General features: G+C 34.2%; 2 protein-coding genes across 7 annotated transcripts in view; both read left to right on the top strand.

Annotated features, from left to right (window-relative positions):
* Positions 1–1,405: 1,405 nt before the first annotated feature.
* On the top strand, positions 1,406–19,897 carry ODF2L (outer dense fiber of sperm tails 2 like). 6 transcript variants are annotated; one of them, XM_052665914.1, is made up of 16 exons: positions 1,406–1,481; positions 1,722–1,842; positions 2,712–2,843; positions 3,958–4,020; positions 5,121–5,192; positions 6,096–6,209; positions 9,287–9,472; positions 10,702–10,811; positions 12,315–12,450; positions 13,194–13,304; positions 13,515–13,619; positions 14,725–14,871; positions 16,867–16,952; positions 17,050–17,212; positions 18,067–18,192; positions 19,724–19,897. In XM_052665914.1, exons 2-16 carry the CDS (start codon positions 1,777–1,779, stop codon positions 19,850–19,852), a joined length of 1,746 nt encoding a protein of 581 aa, XP_052521874.1. In that variant the 5' UTR covers positions 1,406–1,481; positions 1,722–1,776; the 3' UTR covers positions 19,853–19,897. The 6 variants fall into 6 exon arrangements, with proteins under 6 accessions (XP_052521874.1, XP_052521875.1, XP_052521879.1 ...); XM_052665915.1 differs by lacking the exon at positions 1,406–1,481 and having other exon boundaries at positions 1,715–1,842; positions 9,287–9,460; XM_052665916.1 differs by lacking the exons at positions 1,406–1,481; positions 14,725–14,871 and having other exon boundaries at positions 1,723–1,842.
* A 619-nt stretch (positions 19,898–20,516) lies between these two features.
* Positions 20,517–21,962, top strand: part of COL24A1 (collagen type XXIV alpha 1 chain) — a 146,343-nt gene continuing 144,897 nt past the window's right edge. The window contains exon 1 of the mRNA XM_052665912.1: positions 20,517–20,680. Within this exon, the coding sequence (XP_052521872.1) occupies positions 20,652–20,680 (29 nt within the window). The 5' untranslated portion in view covers positions 20,517–20,651. The remainder of the gene's footprint in view (positions 20,681–21,962) is intronic.

The raw sequence follows: 21,962 nt of genomic DNA, 5'->3' as shown, positions 1-21,962 counted from the left end.
AGGGAGCAGGGCAGTGGGCTGTTTACCAGCGCATACCTCCCGGAGCTGGACTTTGTGCCACGAGCAGCACATATCCCTGTGCAGCTCCAAGGTAAGCAGCTGATCCCAACCAGGAAAAGAGAAAAGCTGCTGCTGCCTCCAAATGGGATGAATTGCTGTGACACGTGGAATCTCCAAATTCACTGCAGGTATTCACCTTTGCCTCACAAATGAGACGTGAGCTGTCAGTCAGAGGGTTCGTTCAGTGGTATCACAGGGTTTTACACTTATTGGAAATCATAAACAAAAGTGAGCTTTCTTTGTTCCCAACACTTCTGAATTGCCTGAAGAGCTGACTTGTTTTACGCTGTTATGCCTTGAACTGGAAAGGTGCATACCCTAACAGTGAATGGTACTAAATGCTGCATAATCATGAATATGTTTCAGGGAAAAAGGTGTGTGGTACCTGTTACATCTCAAGAAGAGGAAAAACACTGTGCACTGATTCTGCCATATAAAAATGACTGTCACAGAACTACAAAATCTGTCCAAGATGGAATATATTTTACTGAGCTAGGCAAAGAATCTGACGATCCAGAACAACAAGTAAGAAAACAAGTAGAACAAAACATAGTACCAATGTGAACATAAACTTATTATGCAAATCTTTAACATTTAGTCTTATAATTTTCTTTATTAGAAATAGTTGAAATATATATATATTCTTTTATGTCCTATGCATGAAAACACGCCTGCAAAGTTGGAAGGAGTTCAGAGGGTCATATAAGTCAAAATAGGAGATAGATCACAATGAATTCATATTTAACAGCAGTTAAATATGAGCAGTAGTGTGATATGGAGACCTTGTGGAGTAAAGAACCAAGATAGCTTTTAAAATTAAATGTAATTTTTCATCTTTGACTTCCTCAGTTCTCTTCTGGAAGTCCTAACCTTTACTTCTTGCAGGCTGACAGACGGGTGTTTATTCTGAACATTCTTTAATTTCAGAGAAACTTCTCTTGATCTTTAGCTTTTCATAGAGCTGACAGTCTTATGGCATGAGGCTTTTTGTTGACAGCTACAGAGGGAGTAGCTTCATAGACTGTGGCAAAGATAATTATGTGAGAACCAGACAAAGGCAAGATTAATTCAGGTCCATTCATTTCTCAATTCTCTGAAGTCTTCTTAACAATTCCCTTTATGCTGATCAATTACCGTGGGGGCAGAAAATCACCGTTCCTGTTTGCAATGTACTTATTTCATGGTAGTGAACCCGTGCCATTGTAAACAAATTAAACTCTAACTGAAAATATTGTTTATAAGCTGGCGGCGACTGTGCAGGAGGAAACTTGGAAGAAGGTGTGGGGGCCACGTCCTGATAAACATGGGATCAAGATTACAGAACTGTCCCCTCTGCTTAAAGAAAGCTCACAAAAAAATCACATACCACAAAACTTGAATGGAAGTGTAGAGAGAAGATGCGCTTCAGACAAAGAGAAAAGGTAAAATTTAACTGTAAAGGAATGTTTTAATAAGCTACCTTTTAATTTATTTCTAAATAAGTATTTGAGAATACTGATGCAGAGAAGCCAAAGTGTAAGATCCATACCCCATTGACTTTACTATGCATCTTCTAAAAAAACAGTTGTAAACTTACGTGTTATTAACTATGCATGAGCCTTGTATATTTGCATACTTATTAGCAAAAGTCAAATTCTTTTTATTATTTCATATGTGGTCAGGGAGAAAGAAAGTGCCTCTCATGAAAATGGTGCTTCACAGGAGATTTTTGAAGTAATGGCAGTTAATTCAGCAAAGAATTTGTTGCCAGCTTTTAAAGACATACTTGGTAGAATGACAAATGTAAGTATATTGTAGTCAAAACTTTGTACACACACTAAATACTGAATTCTAAAATGGTTATTATTGTTTAAATTTATCATCTCTATCAATGCCTGTGGATGTTTTTTAAATTTAGAAAGTCTTAAATTTCGGATCTCTGCAAATGCTTGTCCCACTTCTAAATCCCATTTGCAGAGGATGCACAAAAAAGTTCTTGAAAGAGTAGAGGTGTGAGTTTTCCTATTTTAACCTTTGACAGACATATACATCAACCTTATTTAGATACGTTCCTTAAAGCCTGCTTGCCATTGTTTTTAGCAGAAAAAAAAGATTCACAAGTCACAAGTCAGTGCTGCCTGACTATAATCTGGGGGGAGGTTTTCATGTTTTTAAAATAATTTATCAATTCAAACTGTCATCCTAGAGTTTCATTTGAATTTTTCTCCAAGAACATTTACATGAAAGTTTTCCATATTTGTATTATATGCAGATGGGGAAAAGATGACTTCTTTGCAAGGAGTTCTGGGAAACCTTTTGATTCCGAAGTTTCCACTTTTTTTTGTCTTTTTTTTTTTTTTTTTTATTTATAATATTTATTTATTTATTATGCTAGCATGATGGCTTTAAGGTGAGATTTTGGGGTGCTTGTCAGAAACAAATATTAACGATACTTTATTTCTGTTAGACTGGAAGAGGAACCTCTGTGTTTTGCATACTGTTTAAAGATTACTACAGCACTATCTTTTCTTTTGATATTTCACTTTTAAATGTTGCAATCATTTATTTATTTTTACTATCTGTATTTGAAAACAGTATCTAAATATTAGTAATAAATTTTTGATGGAGCACTGCAGATCATGTATAATTTCTTGGTTACAATGTTTTAACAGGTTTGTAAACTTTCTACATCAGAAATGATAGTTATTGATACACAAGAGGATCTGCTGGTAAAAGAGTTAACAGCACTCAAAACCACCAAAAGACTCTTATGGCTTTTACTTCAAAGACGAGAACAGAAACACGTAAGATGATCCAAAGCAATCACTAGTTCCCTGTGCCAGGGATCATGTGTCTGTAAATTGCAGGACAGGTTCTGAGTACCTGGACAATGGAGGGAAAGAGGATAGCCCCACATGGAACTGCTTTAAAATAATGGGAATGCAGAGAGATTAAGGAGATGGATGCACCTGGAGAGCCAGGTGGGCTGTGACAGGGTGCAGGAGCTAGTTAAGCAGAGGTAGTTCCAGCTGGAAGAGACCTATTTATTTTGAAAGGATTAAAAGCAGCTGTTCTAATTCCTGATATGGAGTGTAATATGCTTGGGAGAGCAAGCACAGCAGCAGTGTGTGCTGGAATGCAGAGCTTAGAACATGACTGAAGGATTTGCTCTGCCCTTGTTCCATGGCTGATAATTTCACTGCTGGTGTGTGTGTGATCTGGGATGTCTTATGGTGCTGACTGTCATTCAGAGTTTAGATTATGTCTAATGGCATAAAATGCTGAGTTATCCTGTCTCCTTGGAGGTGTCAGATTCATTCTCTCAGCAGTGGCAGTAAAATGCTTTGGATGTACAAAGTGGAAGTCCTACTGTTTGTTTTGGTTTATTTATTTAAATGTAGACCACCTCCAAATTTTATATTTTAAAATGTCTTTGGCAATGTTATAACTATATATATTCTCTTAGATTTATGGTAACAGCATAGAATGATTTTTCTGTTCTTTTAGGCTGTTTTATGTTTCATTCTTCAAATTTTTATATCTAATTGAAGTTACTGAAAGCCTTTAACAGTTAATATTAGTCTGTAAAGTATTACAGTTTGTGCTAATGCTTTTACTGTTTTTGAATATGTGTTCAAATAACATTTAAGCACATAAGATTTTCAGACTACTTTTTGGTGGAAGAAATAAATTGGCATAGGGAATGACCCTAGTTTGTTTTCCTTCCCTGAGAAGTTTTATGCACTAAGTAAATTGAATCTTTAAAGTTTAAGCTAAATAGCCCACAAGAATGCAAGTTTTAATATTTATATGTACCAAATTGAAAATAAACTAAGTAGCATGCCAAATTTGAAGCAAAGTACTAAATCAATTGTAAACTGAAGTAATTTGTTAACATTTCCTGCTTTTGTCTTGTAGATAGACAGAGAAAACATTGATGCTTTGATACAGAAGTTAAGTGAAAATGAAACCCACAATACTGTAAGTAAACTGGAATATCTGCTACTTTTTTATTCTGTGTGATACCTTAAGAAGGACTATGCCATGGTATACTATTTCACATCAGAGTAGCATAGGAATACTCTGCTTACTGATACAATTGAACTGTTACTAGCACTTGATTATTGCGTATTTTAAAAGGATGCGTGCTGGACTTTGGCATCACCTCTGTTACAGAGTAGAATGCATCATACATTGTTTTGTGTGTAGAGTAGACTCTACTACTGCAGTTACTGTAAATGAAATAAATATTCCTATAAGAGAGTCCTAGATTTTTTTTTTCATCTAGAACTTGTAATTTGTTTCTATATTAATGGGCAGAAAATGATCATAGCTTCATTAAAATTAGAGAAGACCTCAAAGATTATCTAGCCCAACATCATCAGTTAACAAACAAACAAAAAAACCTAAGTAAGCAATCCCTTGTATTTCAAAGCCATTCTTTATTTCATCAAATGATATCTGGAATGGACTGAATTAATAAATAAAGCTAAAATAGCAGAGCAAAGAGCTGATATAAAGAGCTATGTGATTAAAAAATGTGTTGAGTTTTGTTCATAAATATTTATTAGGGCTATGTTTATGTTGTATTCATGCATTTTAAAATCTCTGAACGGCTGCTGTGTTCTGTTCATCATTTGTTTTCCTATCATTTTTGCTACTACCTGTTATATTTTTTTTAGAAAGCAGTTTTTTTTTCTTTTTTAGAGCAATGTAAGAAGTATTCAGAACAATTGGACATGCATGAAGTTGTGAAATATGCTTCAAATTAAGTCTTAGTGACATGACTCAAGCAAGAGACTGTTATGGTCTATACAGTTCAAGTAAACATTGATTCAGAGACTGTTATGGTCTATACAGTTCAAGTAAACATTGATTCAGAGACTGTTATGGTCTATACAGTTCAAGTAAACATTGATTCATCAGGCCATAGTTTCTGCCATTTTAGAAACGATGGCAGTATTTGTAACATATCATCACAAAATGGAATCTCAGTCATTTTTAACTGAAATATTTGTCAGTCTGTGCTATTAGGCATGAAAATGTTGTTGGTTGTTTTTTTTTTCCTTCCCTTCATGAAGAGTCTCAGGAGAAAGATAGTAGAAAGAGAAGAACTCATTAAAGAACTTTCATCTAGGATTCAGCTTAAAAAAGTGAGTGACCAGCTATTTTGGAATAAATGTTTTTTCCCAGTATACTATATTCTTATTTTCTAGTCTACTGTTTTGATGAAAGCATTTATTTCAAAGATCTAGGCATTAAAAGATGCCTGGAAGACATTTCTATACATAAAACATCTACACTGTATCCACACCTATTTTGGTTACAAGTTTTCCTCAATGCTGATGCCCCACAGTTCTGGGAAGGCCATAAATCCAGACTAAAGGCTTTGGACTTTGAATGCTCTTCTTACTGGTATCTGCAGTAAACACTTGCACTGATACATTAACATTAACTCCAGTCTGTACGAGTAAAATGATTTCCTTCTCTTTTTGTTATTATTTTATTTAAAGCAAGCCAGAAGAGTTAAGTTACAAAAAAATTTCATAGATCAGCTGGCTTTAGTTCTGGTGGGAAGTTGTCTTTCCCCTGCTGTTTATGTAGGCCTTTGAAGTTGAATGATTTAAACGTATCAGTAATTCTTAGATCAGTTGGTGATCTTTGGGGTCTAATGAAGGTTAGCTCACATCTAATTATTTAGTGCAGAGCTCATCAGTTTGGCTCAATTTTAGTGGACCTGTTATTTATGTACCTTTGTTTAGCCTGGATTTCTGTGTTAGTGCATCCAGGCCCACTTGATCTTACAGAATTAAATTAAATAATTTTGTGATTTTTTTTGTTAGCTTTCTACAGAAAAGTTGTATTGATAACACTGATAACATCACTACTAAGCTACTGCTTATGAGTATACTTGTAGACTCTGCTTTATCTTTTTCACCTTTTGAGGGAGTTAAAATCATAGTTGGAAATCTTGCAATAAAGTAGTAAGATAAAGTTTACATCATATAGCATTGTCTCCAGAGACCAGTAAGTCTGTGTTTATTTCTCTTTCTTAGGTACATGTACTGAAAAACTATCTGTCAAGACCGGTAAATGCAATTGAAGCTCATCTGCAGTATCAGATTCAAAGAAAAGAAGTGGAAAACAACCAATTAAAGCTGAAAACACAGGTCAACATATTTTTGTTTTAAATTTAAAGGCAAATTAGCAAAGCCCTTCTGTGGGTTTATTTCAAAATTAAGAGTTAAGTCTTTTTAGGTTTGATAGATTTGATCAAATGGAATAAAATATATTATTTCATATGTCACTTAAAAGAAAACTTTCTAAGAAAAATCTGAAAAAAAAATTTAAAATAGCATTTATGTTTTTCAATCTATCTTCGTTGTCTTAATTGCGGGTAATTTTCTTGTAATTATTTCAACTTATACATACTAGTAGTCCTGCTAATGAAATTTAAGCTGACATAGAAGTCTTTGTATTCACCTAATTTTACTATCTGAAAGCCTGATATCTGTCCTATTGAATGTATGGAAACTGCTTAAGGAAGAGAGAGACAAGTCCCAGAATGAGTTTTCCACTGCAAGTTGTTTGAGACAATTGTGACAGACACCTGTCTGTCTGTCTGAAACACCTGTTTCTTTTTATAAACTGTGGAGGAATCAATAATCCTCTTAGTATTGACTTATACACTTTGAAATCCTTTCTCCCCCCTCCCCCCACTTTTTTTTTTTTTTTTTAAAAAAAAAAAAAAGGTAAACTTGGGCATTTGCAGCAGATGCTGGTTGTAGAACCACATCAAGGACAAGGTCAGATGGCAGATAATGGAGTTGAAAGCGGTCTCAGATTTTAGTATTTGAATCCAGTAATGAATATAGGCATAAATGAGGAAACCTTGGCTGCAAAATAATGCTATTAATTTTCAGTTTTTTCTTAGTAGCACACATACCCCTACAAATTATGCGATTTTGAAGTTGCTGAGGAACCTGTTTCAGCTCAATTGCAAGAGAAAAAACCACTTATGTATGATTGTGTTCCTTGTTTTCCTATGAACAAAAATTGATTTCTTGTAGTAATTCTAACTAATGTGCTACATAGTACATTTTCACTAAGTAGTACCTGGAAAAAGTGATTGATGAATAACTGTATTTTCATTGAATCTTTGTATAAAATTGTTGTTTGTTTCGTTTACAATCAGTTGACAGCTAAAATCCTGTAGATGATTTTGTTACAACTTAGGAAAAAGATTGGTGTAGCTCATAAAATTAATTCACCTTTTAAATTCAGTCTTGGTCACTGAGTAATGCCCAAAGCACTCTTTATTATGCGATTCTGACCCCCTGTGGTTGTAACAGGAGATAACAGTTATTTACTGAAATCGGTAGTTAAGGAAAACTGTGCATAGACTCAAATTTTTCAGTTTCTCTATTCACTGAAGTTGTTTTTCCTGCAAGTCATGTGTTTTATGTCAAAACTATTTCCTGCATATATTTATATGCAGAGAGACAAAGAGCTGTTGGAATGCATCTAGAGAAGGGCTACAGTAATGATCCCAGGGATGGAACACCCCTCCTATGAGGGCAGGCTGAGAGAGCTGTGACTGTTCAGCCTGGAAAAGAGTAGGCACTGAGATGACCTGATAGTGGCCTTTCTTTATCTAGCGGGGAGCTACAGGAAAGAAGGGGGCAGACTCGTTAGCAGGGTGGTAGAATGAGGGGAAATGACTAAGCTCAAGGAGGGTAGCTTCAGGTTGGATATGAAGAAAAAGTCTTTTACAGTTAAGGTGGTGAGGCACTGGAACAGATTACTTAGTGTTATGGTTGGTGTCTCATTACTGGAGACTTCCAAGGCAAGGCTGGGTGAAGCCCTTGGCAACCTGATCTGGCTGTGATGTCCTTGTTCACTGCAGGGCAGTGGGACTAAATCCTAGTAAGCCAAGATCTAAGATTAAATCCTAGTAAACCACTTTTCACATGGCAAGCTGTGTAAATTTTTCATTGATTGTGGATAAGCTTTTGGAGTCATTAGCAGCACCTGTACTGGCAGATAGCATCTAATGCGTAATATGTGCATTTTATAGCAACTGGTAGATAAATCTGGCAGATTAACATGGTTACTAGGTAAATGGTGTGCTGTTTTGGTCTTTCATGTTAGATCCAGAATCAACTATTTGGAAAAAAAAAAAAAAAAAAAAAAACAAACCCACTTCTAATCATTCTTACAGTTAGGATATTTATCAGTGACTTAAGGAAAAAAATTATATTACTGGTGTATATGCACTTCTGTAGCTTGGCAAAAGAATAGCAAGTGAGATGAATGGAACTTGCACTTTTCTTTATGATAAGTTACTGACAACCACTAGCTTGTGCGTGGTTTTGGCAAGATACAGAACCTTTAAAAATAATTGTATCTGAAATTGTATCTGAAATTCTTGAAGAATCCAGTGTGGATTTTATCGTGTATGTATACAGCATATATATACAATATACACAAGGCATAAGAAACTCTTAGAAAAAGTTTGTTTGCTAGACAATTCTATTTCATTTTTAGAATGGTACCATTATATGCATGAGAAAAAGTTAAATCTTGCATGAAAAGGGTAAATTGTCATTTGATAACAGATTATAACACAATGCATATATTAAGAAAAATACCTTGGTCTTTCCTATCTTCTTGACTTAAAATACTCAAAACCTAACTTTCATGTTAAAATTTAATTTACAGTTTTACTTCAGTCTTTGCTGAAGTCTTTGCTGAAGTTTTTACTTCTACTTTGCTTCAGTCCTAGCCATGTGCTTGCTCACTATAGATTCAGAGCGTAGACTACATCAATTTACATCACTAGAAACATAAGGTGATATTCATCAAAATGAATAACTAGGTGCTGGTGTAAGCACTCTTATTTCCCATCTTAAGAATGGGTTTAGTGTCAGTGCTGTGTCATCTGCAGAAATTTTGCATTCATTTCAAAGAACGTGTGGTGTGGTTAGACGGATGTCTTTCCCCCTGCTTCTGCTGCTTTCTGTTTGTACGCCTCCTCAACCTCTTATCTCGCTCATCTTTGTAACAAATTTCCCTGCATGTAATTTCTCTTGCCTCATGTAGCACAAATGTTGACTAACTCCTTGTGCCAACCAGAAGATTTCAGATACAGAGATATTAATGGAAAAAGGTTAAAAATGCAATTACCATTCTTCATTATGATAACTCAGAGACAGAATTATAAGGTTGTTGTTTAAATATGCTGCAGACTCTAGAGAAGAAAATAGCAGGGTGGAAATTTCAAATTGAGGACTACAAGCATCAGATGGTGGCCTTGAGGGAAACAAGCGAGCAAAAGAAGGTTGATCTGAGAAGAGCAATCAGGTTCCAGAAAAAAAAAACTGACTGCTTTGAAGAAGCTGTGGAAAACTTAACCTCCAGAGTAAGAGAACGTGTGAGTGATTACACTGACCAGTGTTGTCCTGCTTTAAATTGATGAATTGGGAAACTTTTGCCTCTGTAAAATAGGAAAATAGGCAAGTTTGTTGTTGGATTGTTTGTGTCTTTTATTTTTTATTCCTCAGTTAAGGAAAAGCTTGCTGTAAGAGACATGCAAACCATTCTTGTATTCACAGTTTTTTGTTTTGTTAAAATTTAGTGAATGTCTTCAGGCAGTTGTACGCTTCATAGTAAATAAGTGGAGTCTGATCAGCTTCTTTTATGCATCTTCTGATTTTTCTTAGACCTTTGTGGAGCTACAGCTAAGCTCAAAAGAATGATATGTTGTCAGATAAGAATTGGGGTTGAAGTCTTGGTTCCCTTTGTTTATTAGCTTATGGTGTCCACTATGGACGCTTAGCTTTCTATTTCTAAGCTGCTCGCTTTGAGCTTTTGAAATATTCAAGCACCTGACTTCAAATTGTTGGGTGGCTTCTGCCTTGCCCTTTACCTGTGTGCAGTGTGTAATTTTTGGAAAAAATGGATCAGGACTGTGCTGAGACCTCTGACAACTTATTTAGATTTCCTAATAAGAGCATTATCACAATTTCTGTGCTTTGCCATTGTTTAGGATTTGCCTCTATTAAGGATATTTCTCCAGTCAGTATATCTGGATGCGATTAATAATTTGTTTTGATCTTTGTAAGAAGTTACATTTAGCAGCACAGAGGAGTAGCATTTGCTTATCTCCTGAACTGGTAGTGTTTTGCAGTTGTACTGTTATTTTCTTTCCATTAAGGACCTCATTTACTTTCAAGATAGTACGTTGGTAACTGCTAGAAACCTTGCATTTCTTACATAGCTGTGTATTTTTTAATTCTTGAAATGCTTTGACAGAATTTTATTTTGGTATTAGCTTATAAGGTTTATATGTAGAAGAGATATTTTGGAGGCAATTTTGTTTTAAGAAGTATTTCATCTTAAATAATGGTACATTCTGAAGTTGCTATATAATACCTGTGTTTAACTGTGTCTATACTTTAAAAGTAAGTTTGTATTTCACTTTAATTTTTTAAAGTGTGGGTAGTTTATTTGTTCTCTATTTGAGATAGTAAGACAAAATTTACATTGCTTTGTGCTATAGATCTCCAATAAATAGCTCTTGTTTAGAAGATTTTGTAGAATTAGATGGTGCTCCTTACGGCATCTTTATGATACGTGATTTGTAATTAATGTATTCTGTAGGAAGTGAAATTGTCTGAGATCCTGTCAGCTTCCGATCTCTGGAAAAAACAGCATGATAGAATGGTAGAAGAAAAGACAGCATTAGCAGTTCAGACAGAAGACCTAAAGAAGTAAGTTAAACTAGTGGAGATCTAATTCATTTTCTGCAGTCACAGAAATTTGGTATTTAGTAGCATGTTAGTATTGACAATGCAAGCAATTGTATGTACTCGTATTAAAATTCTGAGCAAAACTTAGCAGCTAGAAACCAGAACAAGTTTTAGAGTTATAGCTTCATTTCACAAGTTGTTTTGTTGTTTGTTTTTTAAATAACTCCTCTATAGGAGCGAGGAACTTGCTACTTCCCCTGCATAGTTTCTTTCAGCTGGAGCTTGCTAGAGATTATTGTGCTGTTTCACAGAATCATTCATTTAATTATTCAACAGCTTGAGTCTTAACCCTTGCATCTGTTGCAACGTAAAAATGTCTTATTTGGGCTTCCAGGCTGTACTGCAGACTAATGGCAGCAAAATCATTTTGGTCCCGCTAATATCTCACTCCTCCTAGGACAGAGTTCCTCGCAGATGCACATTTGAACAGTTTACTCTTGTCTGAAAAAGCAGGACAAAACTGCCCAATCTTACTCAAGCAGTGAAATGTAGATGAAGAATATGCCATGTTTTTCAGACAATGACAGTTATCTTATAACATATCCTTTAATATGGGCTCTAATTTTAAAAAGCAAAAGAAACCAGTAAGTGCTTTTAAGTAAGGCTTGGACTAACGCAGAATGCTTATTTTTATAAAGATCTTGATTCATACTCAAATACATAAATTAAATTGGCTTGACTACTTGATTTTTGTTTCAGAAAATCTGTTATTTCTAAAAATATTTTCAGCATATTTTAAAATTTCACAGGAGTACAGGTAAATGATGTGAGGCTGAAAATCTGTCTAGGCAGCTATGGTCTACTGTATATGCGTAGGCATCTAGGAAACAAGAGGAAAAAGAAAACATCTATGATACTTTCTTCAGGTGCTCTTATTACTCACTGCTGGTTTTTCTTACCATTTTTATTTGAACTGGAAATACAAGTCTGTATTGAAATGTACAGTTCTATCAAGACCTGTGGTACTAGACACCATGTGACTACCTGAAGAGTGAAATAATTCTCACTGCTTAACTTCATTAACATGAAAAAAAGGTGAGGAACAAATGACAAATTATTGTTTTTAATAATGGAAAGTACTATTCCTAAAGTAACATGAAATGCACTTATTAGGACATTGTCTGATAGACTTCTTTAAATTCAGTATTATTTCTTTTTGGTTTTTTTACAGTAGATACATGCATATTTGCCTTGGAAGTACACTTGTATGTTCTAGGTAATACACTTATTTATAACTGAGCTAGGTCTACTTTGTTGTTGGATCACATCTCTTTTGGAAAAAAATTATATTTCAACGGGTAGTGCTTTCTTCAGATGTTTAAATGTGTTCTCCCACGTATTTATTTATTTTTCTTGTATGAAATAAGAGCAATGAAGTACTTTGTCCTAAGGAACAATTTGATTTGCGTAGCAAGAATTGTGGGAACATTGTATGTTACATGGAATTTTTTGCTATCCAACAAGGCAGATCACAAGCCTTTCTGAAGACCTGGAAAGAAAGGAGGAATTCAGAAGAAAAACTAGTGAGGAAATTCTTGGAAAGCTAAATTCTGTTAACTCTGAAAATGAGAAGATTTATCTTGAAAATGAAAAATTAAAGGTGAGATTACTATAAATCACTCAGGAATGGCTTTGCATTTCTGATGCATTTACAGATTAACCCCTTTAATTTGCTTTTGTTGTTCTGTCTAGAGATCCCAAACTTGCAGAATAAATGTTGTCACCCATTTTTTTTAATAGTAAGTGGAATGAAATGTTAAAAATTCATCAGTGGAAATCTATGGCAAAGCCAGGAACAGGATTTTCTAGTCATTCTATTTAACCAGGATGTCACTTGTTTTACAGTCAGTAGATATAAAATTGCTTTCCTGGAAATTATTCTCTTTAATATAAAATAAATTTTCACAAACACAAGAATTGAATTTATTTTGATTACTGATACAATTTAAAAAAAAAATTTCCAGGTTTTGTATGTATTCATCTTCCAAAGTAAATGTTCTTACACGCTGATAAATGAGCTGTGGACTGTCATTTCTTATAAGACAAGTAATTGTTACTACTACTTTATTTCTTCAGGTCACTTGATATTAATATATTGTAGATTGAGTTGTTTTAATCATATCATAGAATCATAGAATGGCCTGGATTGAAAGGGACTTCAAAGATCACCTAGTTTCAACCCCCCTGCTATGTGCAGGGTTGCCAACCCATAGACCAGGCTGCCCAGAGCCACATCCAGCCTGGCCTTGAATGCCTCCAGAGATGGGGCATCCACAACCTCCTTGGGCAACCTGTTAATGCCTTTCATTGTTTTTTATTTTTCCTTCCCATGTTTTAATCAAGGCTTCCCTTGCTGCTTTGGAAGTCAGTAATATTTCTGTAGAAAATGACCTGCTATGTCTGCAAGAAAAGACCAAGCTACAGGAAAATGTTTTTGAACACTATAAAAATCAGGTGAATAGCATATTGAAATGTTCAAACATAAGTTTTAAATCTATAAAACGTTTTGAATAAATCATAAAGGTTTTATTTGTAATAAAACATATTTTTTTGTCATGATGATTATAATAGTTGTCTAACACTGAGAATGATAGAAGCAATGCTAGTAGTTTTATTTTTCTAGATTTAAAAAAAAAAAAAAAGTAAAAATATGTTGTGTCCTAGGTACAAGAATTACAAGCAGAAGTAGAAGTACTGAAATTCAGGTATAAAACAGTCTTCAGTGAAAACAAAAGTATAAGAGAAAGCAAATGCTTAGAAGGCTATGAGGTAAGCAGTAATATAGCATGTTCCCAAACAGTTCTGTAGGACGTTGATCCTACAGATGTTACTGCAATCCACTTAATAGAAGTAACAAGGTACTGGCTCTTTATTTTTCCACGTTAAATCTGATGTTAGTGCACTGAGTGTTTTACTAACTTTTGAGTGGGTGTTTTTAGGGTACTACACAACTGCAAATAGCTAGGAAGAAAACAATTCAAAGACAAATGACTAAGGGGTTGGGCTGCTATCTTAGAGTTCGTTCCGCCACTGTTTTAAAAAATATAGTTTTGCTGATGATTTTTGAACTACATCTCTTGGCAGAGCATCTATGAAAGTTGTGTAGGGAAAAAAGCCCACTGCAAGACTGTTCAGTGGTGTAAGTTCGATTTATGTAGCAGTCAAGAGCAAGAACCAATACAAGGACAAGTTTTAAGTTTTTTCAGCAGGTGGAGCTGAATACTGGAACATGGTTGTGCTTTCTTAGGCATCAGAAAACATCATAGAAAAGTAGCAGGAAAATGACTTTCCTTGGTTTTGCTGCTGATAACATTGCATATACTTTTAAGCAGGGCTGAAATGGTCAGGATTTCAATTGCCTGCTGTGGTTTTAGAGAACAGAATTAGTTCTCAAAAAAAGTACCTCGTATGTTCATTTTATTTTATACTCATTATTTTCCTTGATTCATCAATGGAGAAAAATATTTTCTGGTCCCACAAATAATATTTGTGCGGATTGCATGCAGCTTTAGGTGGCATCAATTGTTGTCTTTTCAAATACTGCAATACATGTTTAGCTAGAATTTTTTCCATAAGCTGCTGTTGGCATGTAATTTTCTACAGTTTATTATGGTAAAAATCAAAACTTGGGTGTTGCTAACACTTGTTTAATTTTGTGAATGTTCGTTATCAGTGTTACTGAGTCTCCAGCCACATGTCAAAAGAGAAAACTGTGCAATGAACCTGTCACTTTGGGTTTTCTGATGTAACAGATGACACTATGCAACTTACGTAGAATTTTAGATGTACTACTTTTGTGGAAATCTGTTAGGTATCATAACAGTTAGTTTATGGCTTTAGACTTACATTTTTCTACTGTGATGATACTGTGCAGGTGAGGGACAGAACAGAGCCTAAGTTGAAGGTGTTAGAACTTGTTTGTGGTTTACTGAAAGCAGCTGAAGGAAATCTGAGGATTTCAAGAAAATCTTGTGTACTGGGAAAGGATCAACAGAAATGCAAAACCCTCAGGGAGCCACAGGTTTGGGTGCTTTGTATGTCCAAGTTTTTAAAGACAAATGAGGAAATTATGTAGAAGAAATTTTCCAGAATATTTTTTCCTATTAGTGCTTATGATAGTTAGGTTGTTTCCTTTGTTTGCTTCATAAATCAGAAGCTGAGAAAGTATTGCCAAGTGCATTTATGTTCGTGCAGTATGGGAGAAGAAATTCTAGTTACTTATATTCTTTTCTATTTTGTATCCTTAATCTAATATATTCTGTGTTCTTTAGGATAGCCATGTGCTGATAAGACTTTCAGAATTCTTCTCTGGAAATAACATGCAAATCTAATTATTGTTTATATCTTGTGGATTAATTTAGTGCTATGTTTGTTTTGTTTTTTAATGACTAATTCATAAACCAGGCAATATCTGCTCAGAAAAATGGCTATGCATTTTATTTTTATGATTTTAATGAATACATTATAAAGATGAATAAAAAGAAATGAATTATCTGCTTTAAGAAAACATTTTCTATTTTTAGCAGCCTGTTAATGCTGCTGCTTTTATTTTCCTTAAGGCCTGAATCTAAAAGTTTCTTAGCATTCTTTAGCCGTGGCATCCATTTCTCTGGTTTGGGCTTTTTTTCCTCTTTTTGTTTTGTTTTATTGTGCTTTGGGTTGGAAGAGAATAATTTGCTAGCACAAATGACACAGGTGTTTGAATCAGTAGGGTGGGAAAAAAATTTAATCTTCCTGTGTGTGGAAGACATGCTGACTTCAGCTGAAACACAGTGAACCTCTGTGTCTCTACATGCTTCATTCTTTATTCTTTAAAATGTAGATCTTGATTTTCTTTTCCAATTTCCTGTCATTATCATCATTATAGCATCAAAATTTGCTTGTTTCTGTCATTATAAATACTCGTTTCAGAAGCTCATAATTCCATATTTGCCTAGTGAATTACTTAAGCAATAATTAGTTTTGAGGTGCACATACAAAATTGCCTGTCTTTTTGATTTTATTACCTATTTTTATGAATAAATTTAAAAAATCCTCCTGAGTATAGTGAAATAATTGGGGAATACAACAACTAGTCTAGCAAACAGCAGTTAAATTTTGGCACTAAATCTTGGTTATCTCCTTTAGATATTCTAATCATATGATTAGATTTTAGGGAAATTCCTTCTGAAGAAACTGGAACACGTGCAGAAGCCCTTTTCTGGGCTCATCTGGACCAGAACATCTTATTGTTATTCACAGCTTAATAATAACAGCTTATTGTCCCTCTGCTGAAAGTGTATTTTAGTATCAGTCTGTTAATAGAAAGTCTATAATTATAGAAGCAAACTCAGCCATGTTTGCTCAAGTTACTGAATGCAACTGCTTAATGTAGTCCAGTAAATGATGGAGATTGTCCTTAAATCATGGTGCCAGAATGGAAATGTGGCTGTTTACTGCTAATATCATGCTGATGGATGGTAGCAAGAGCAATAATCTCATTGGTATTGTTCCCAAGATATAAATGTAAACATGTAAAAGTTTGTCGGTCTGGATGCTGAGTAGGGGTAGGACAGTTTGGCTTCTTGTTGTTTTCAGTCGCTTCTTATGAACTCAGCTGCCTTTTTTGATAACACATAATACTGTCAGAAATTCTTTGTCAGTACAACCCTGTTTTTCCATAATAATTGTGTGTATATATATATACTGTATCATTTTTATGGCTCCTGTGATTGTAGTGGTGAGGAAACTTCTTGCTGTAGCCTAAAGCCTAAGTTCACAAGGACATAGACATGGCCAACTCTTCATACACAAGGTTACATGAGCAGCATATGTGGTTCATTAGGACTTCACTTTGTTACGCAGCATATCTTCAGTCTTAAGTGTTCACAGAAATTTCTAGTGTTTTATTTTTTTCAAAAACCTGAGTATAAGATGTGAATTCAAAACTAGATTGATTGGATTGTATTAGGCATACTTAATTTACTTTCTGATATCTTTCACATAAGTCCTTCAACAAGAATTGTTATCTGTATAGGAGGAAGATGGTGTAAATTCTGTGGGTAATCGTTCCCTGGAAGAAGAAAACAGTAACATTCAGAAGAAATATGAACATCTTAAAAGGTAATTCTTAAAAAAATAATAAAAAAAAAATTGGACTGACTGATTTGTGCTATTACATTGTACTGAATTTTAACACATTAAACCCTTTTGCACAAAGGATGCTAGAAAAGATGGAATTTCAAAATGAAGAACTTGCATATCTGATCAGAAAAGAAGATGAGAGCCTTCAGTGCAATAAATTGCAGCTTGAGGAGAAAATTGCGGAGTATAATAGTTTAAGCAAGCAACTGGAATCTGCTTGGAAGGAAGGAAGAAAAATGGTACTGATGGTTTAATACAGCTCTTAGCTTTGATTGCAATTTTCTACTTGAAAATGACATTAAAAGAATAAGTATGCTTGGGAAGAAAAATGGGACAAGATTATTTGCTTACAGGGAACGATGCTAGAAGTTGCTTGGAATTCTACTGAAATGAGAATTGCACCGTTCAGTATATTTGTAGAATTAAAAGCCTATTGAAATTAATGACGAAGTTCAGTGGACCAACATTTCTTCATCATTTGTGACAAATCAAAATGCTTTAACCAACATTGAGTTGCTTAGGTTAAATCCCACACAATGGAGTTTTCTTATTTTCTTTGCAATAGCTGGTCCACAAGAACTTAGTGCTGAAATCTTTCTAATCTTAGAGCAAGAATTTGCATGCATTTAATATTAAGCAAAGATTTATTATTAACACAAAGGATGCAGACACTTCTTCAAATGAAGAAGAAAATGAAGTAATTTAGATTTCAGTGCATTGTATTGTTTAATATTAAAATAGGTATGAGGCTGTAATTTCCATCTCAGATTAATCATGCATGGAAAAAGTGTTGTTATTTTTCTCAGTGCTATGTGAGTATAATTTGGTTTAAAAAAAAAAAAAAAGAGTTGGAATACCTGTATACATGTGTTGCAAAATGTGCTCCCTCTTGTAAATATATAATTTTTTCAAAATGAAAATTCATTCAGATTCAGGCAGAAGTTTCCAGGTTTATATAGTTTTTGTGTATGGGAAATAGCTGAAATGTTAAATGATGGAATGGGGAAATATCCCTATTAATGCTAAGGTACAAGAAAATAATTTGATTTAGGGTTTAAATATAAGTGAAGGTATTTCCCTCTCGTGAATTTAGGTGGCTGAAGAATTTGAACAAATGTCGAACTTAGAACAAGCCCTTCAGACAAAAATGCTCGTTCTTGAAAATGAAGTGAGAGAGAGGCAGGAGGAGAAAGAAGAACTTCTCTGTGCGCTTAAGCGTGTGAGTAAAGAATATTGTTTATGACTTAAACTGCCACATCATCATTTTCATACGGTTTCTTTCACTGAAAACCAAACTTTTAACACAATTGATTAATAATTAATACTATTAATACAAAAAGTGTGCTGAGGAACAGTAAATTATTTAAACTTGACAATGTATTTACAATATATTTTGTCTATTGACATTTTTAGCAGGTTTAACAAATGCCCAGTTTATCTTACTAAATAACTGGAATAACATTGAGCTTATATTTCTTATTCAGGCCAGTTTTCCAACAAAATAAAAATCATAAAGTAGGTATGAAACTAATTTCTCTCTCAGATAACTTGTTTTCATTAACCTTAACTGTATCTGAGAAAATGTTTCATAACAACATGATATTTTTTTTTTTTTCCCTTTCTGTCTGTCCATCTTTTTTTTTCCTGCCTTGATTAAAAACCCCTTACCATGCAGGAATATATGCAAAGCTTTCAGTTGTATACTGATGTTGTGGTGGTTGATAACAGAAAAGGAGTGTTTTGTTTTTTCAAAGAGACAAGATGCTAAATATCCAGGCTTTGATATGTAGATGCTTACCTTCTTAACTCGTGGTTCTGCTAAATGGGTAATACTTTCTGAAAGCCAAAAAACAAAGAAGGATGGAGGGGGGTTTGCTACATCCAATCTGTTCTTTCAACTAATCCAGGAAATCTCAACACATTTTCTACTAATAATGACTTTGAAGTTTTGATAGACACTTGTCCAACAATCAGTGACAATAAGCTACAAGCTTTTTACAATAAATAAGAGACAATACATGACATTATCATTCTTAGATCCTCAAAAACATGATTCTGTACTCTGACTTGAAGTGTTCAAAATTGAAATCACAGACCAAAATTAGTGCAAATTCTCTTAAGGGTTCAAATAATGCATCAGAAATACTGTTCTGCATTTGGTATGCTCTTATTTTTATCTCCACTGAGTTTAATTCAACTAATAATTGCATTTACACTATGATAAAAACATTAAAACAAAGTCAGGAATTGGCTAGTAATTTATACAGTTTCAAATATTTTTTTCACAGTAATTTCTTACTATGCTACTCTTAAATAAAAAATTAAGGAAATTTTCTTGTCTTTTGGCTCAGAAAGTCTCAACTGCTGAACAGGAGAATGAAACTTAATAATACTTAGCAAGTAAATAACCATAATATCCTTTTTTTTCTTAAGAAGTAAATTGAGTGTCATTCTATAATGAGGAGCATTAATATTGAACATACAAATAATCTGTTTCTTTGGGGAGGTTAGCCTCTATTATCCCAGGTCTTTTTTGGATTATAAATGTATTCAAGCATGTTCAGTTTGGTTTTGACTGGGCGTAAGCGAGGCTTCCTATACCTTGAGGTCCTTTTGAGTTTCTCAAGTTTGTAAAGCCTCTGAAAACTTTAATGGATAAATAAGGCCTCTAAAATGTAGGTACTAACTCTATTACACTGTTATTTGATTTGCACTTTATCTAAATTGTTGCCTTTCTTTTTATTCTTTAGGATGAAAAGCACCATGAGATACACCTGAAAGAGCTGGAAGACAGCCTACAAAGGTTAGAAAACGAGAACCAGAGCATCCAGAATTACGTGCAGTTTTTGAAAACCTCATACATAACAATTTTTGGCTGAATTCTGTAACTTCATTTATTTTAATAATAAAGAAACAGTACCAGATTTGGCTCTTACTCTTATGGAATTTTGTGGGATTGAGCACTGTAGCTTTAGTTCTATTCTGAGAAAACTTCTGCTATGGATCTAGACACACAGATTATTATTGTATATTCTACTGGCTGATGACATAGAGAATATTTATGTGGCATTACTGATGGAAATGATTGTAATATTCACAGAAGTGAATAAAGTGAAAAGGCAGACTGCACGATAGTAGTGAAAGGTGTGTAAGTGTAGGATATGCATGCAAAATTGGTCTGTATATGACCACATTTCAGGTCAAATGCTATAAATTTTTGTCTCTCTCCTTTCAGTCCATGGTAAATGCAGATACATGCTACCTGCCCAAGATGATGGCATCCATTATATTAAGACAAGGAATTTGGAAAGCATTAGGTTTTCTTCCTTTCTTCCCCCTGGTGCTTACTGCACTGCATGAAATGGTTGCAGCCAGTTATCTCATCCAGATTTTGTCTTACATCTCATTCTGAAGAGGAGCATATATATCTTACAATAATTAGGTAATATGCAATAATTAGGAAAGTATTTCAAATACAGATACAAATATAGCTCTGAATGTGTTGATAGTGTCAGAGTGGCACAGCATTGGAACAGGCTGCCCAGAGAAGTGGTGGAGTCATCGTATTCAGTTGATATGGGGCTAATATAAAGAAAAAAAACAGCAAAACACTATTCTGATTCATGAAGTCTCTGTTTATATAAATATAGAGAGAAATATACGCTTATAGAACTGTTAATGCTTCATTTCAGAAGCAGTACCTTTAGGTAAGTATATGTGATTTAGAATTCGTATTTTAGAACTATTTATTTTTGACTGGAAACATAATTTGGTGTACGCATGCTATGTTTGCTACGCATAGTATTTTGTTATTTATGTGTAGAATGTTGATGCTCTTTCTTCATTATTTTGCAAATGTTTGTTTATCCTAACAAATACTGCTATCTGATAGTAATTTTCTTGTATTCAAGTCTTTTTATAAAACTACAACTTATATGTGAGATCTGCTGATAGCAAATCTTCCTGTAAAGGTTTTGGTTTTTGCATTTTACTCTTCAATCATGCCAGTTTGTCTGGAAGGGGATCACTGCTTTTTTACAATTCTGGAGTGTATTTCATTATACCATGTCATAGCTCTATTGTTGAGCTATTTGGAATAGCCTAAAGAGAGAATAACACATCAGGTCAAAATACTCAGTGCGGTTCTAGTTCACTTAGAAAATTCAATTTATAATAAAAAATAATTAAAAACTGTATGGTATAGCTTGTCAGCACTTTGTGTACTGTTCTGTGTTTCCCCACACGAGGATTTCAGGGTTATCAAGAACAAGGTGCTTTGAGGTTGATTAAATTCACTTTCTAGCTAGTGAATTTCAATATTCAGTTGGAGCTTGGGAGCTTCACTTAGAATTAAGTGCAAGCACTATCCTGAAGCTAATAGACCTTTAAGAGCTGAGCTGAACTCACAGCTCCTGCAATTCTTTATTGGTGATAAAATGTAGGGTAACATATCAGTGCCTCAGTGCTGTTTTCGAGAAAGAAAGTATTTGGGGAAGAAGATTATTGTTTTACTGTATGCTTTAGATGTATTAATGTATGGGAACGCACAAATTAAAACAGAAGCATAGATCTTTGGGCTTCTTGGGGCCCTATTCTCTTAAATCCTGTATGTCCATTAGCTTATTACTAGAGGATTAAGGTTGATTTAAGAACTTTATCTTTTTCCCAACTACGGCACAAAAACTGCTGTAAGTTCTGTTATAAGGTGGGCACTTTGCAGTAAGACAAGAGAATCTCAGACTTTTCTCTGGATACTTGTATCCTTAAGGAATGTCTGTGTAGAAGATAACAATTATTGGATATCAGTGGCTCTACGTGGTGCATTTGATCTGAGTAGTGAATAGTGAATGAATTCTACACTTGGATTTTTGTTAACAAGAAAATTAAGTAGGAACTGTTAACATGCAGCTTCAAACATCATCTACTAGAACTGAGTCCATCATTTTGCTTTGGAAATGAGCAAGAGTAGAATTGTTCTGATAAAATCAC

This window comes from Tympanuchus pallidicinctus, unplaced genomic scaffold, assembly GCF_026119805.1.
Source record: "Tympanuchus pallidicinctus isolate F22 unplaced genomic scaffold, pur_lepc_1.0 scaffold7, whole genome shotgun sequence".
Taxonomy (NCBI): Eukaryota; Metazoa; Chordata; class Aves; order Galliformes; family Phasianidae; genus Tympanuchus; species Tympanuchus pallidicinctus.
This window is presented reverse-complemented; position numbering and strand designations above follow the sequence as displayed.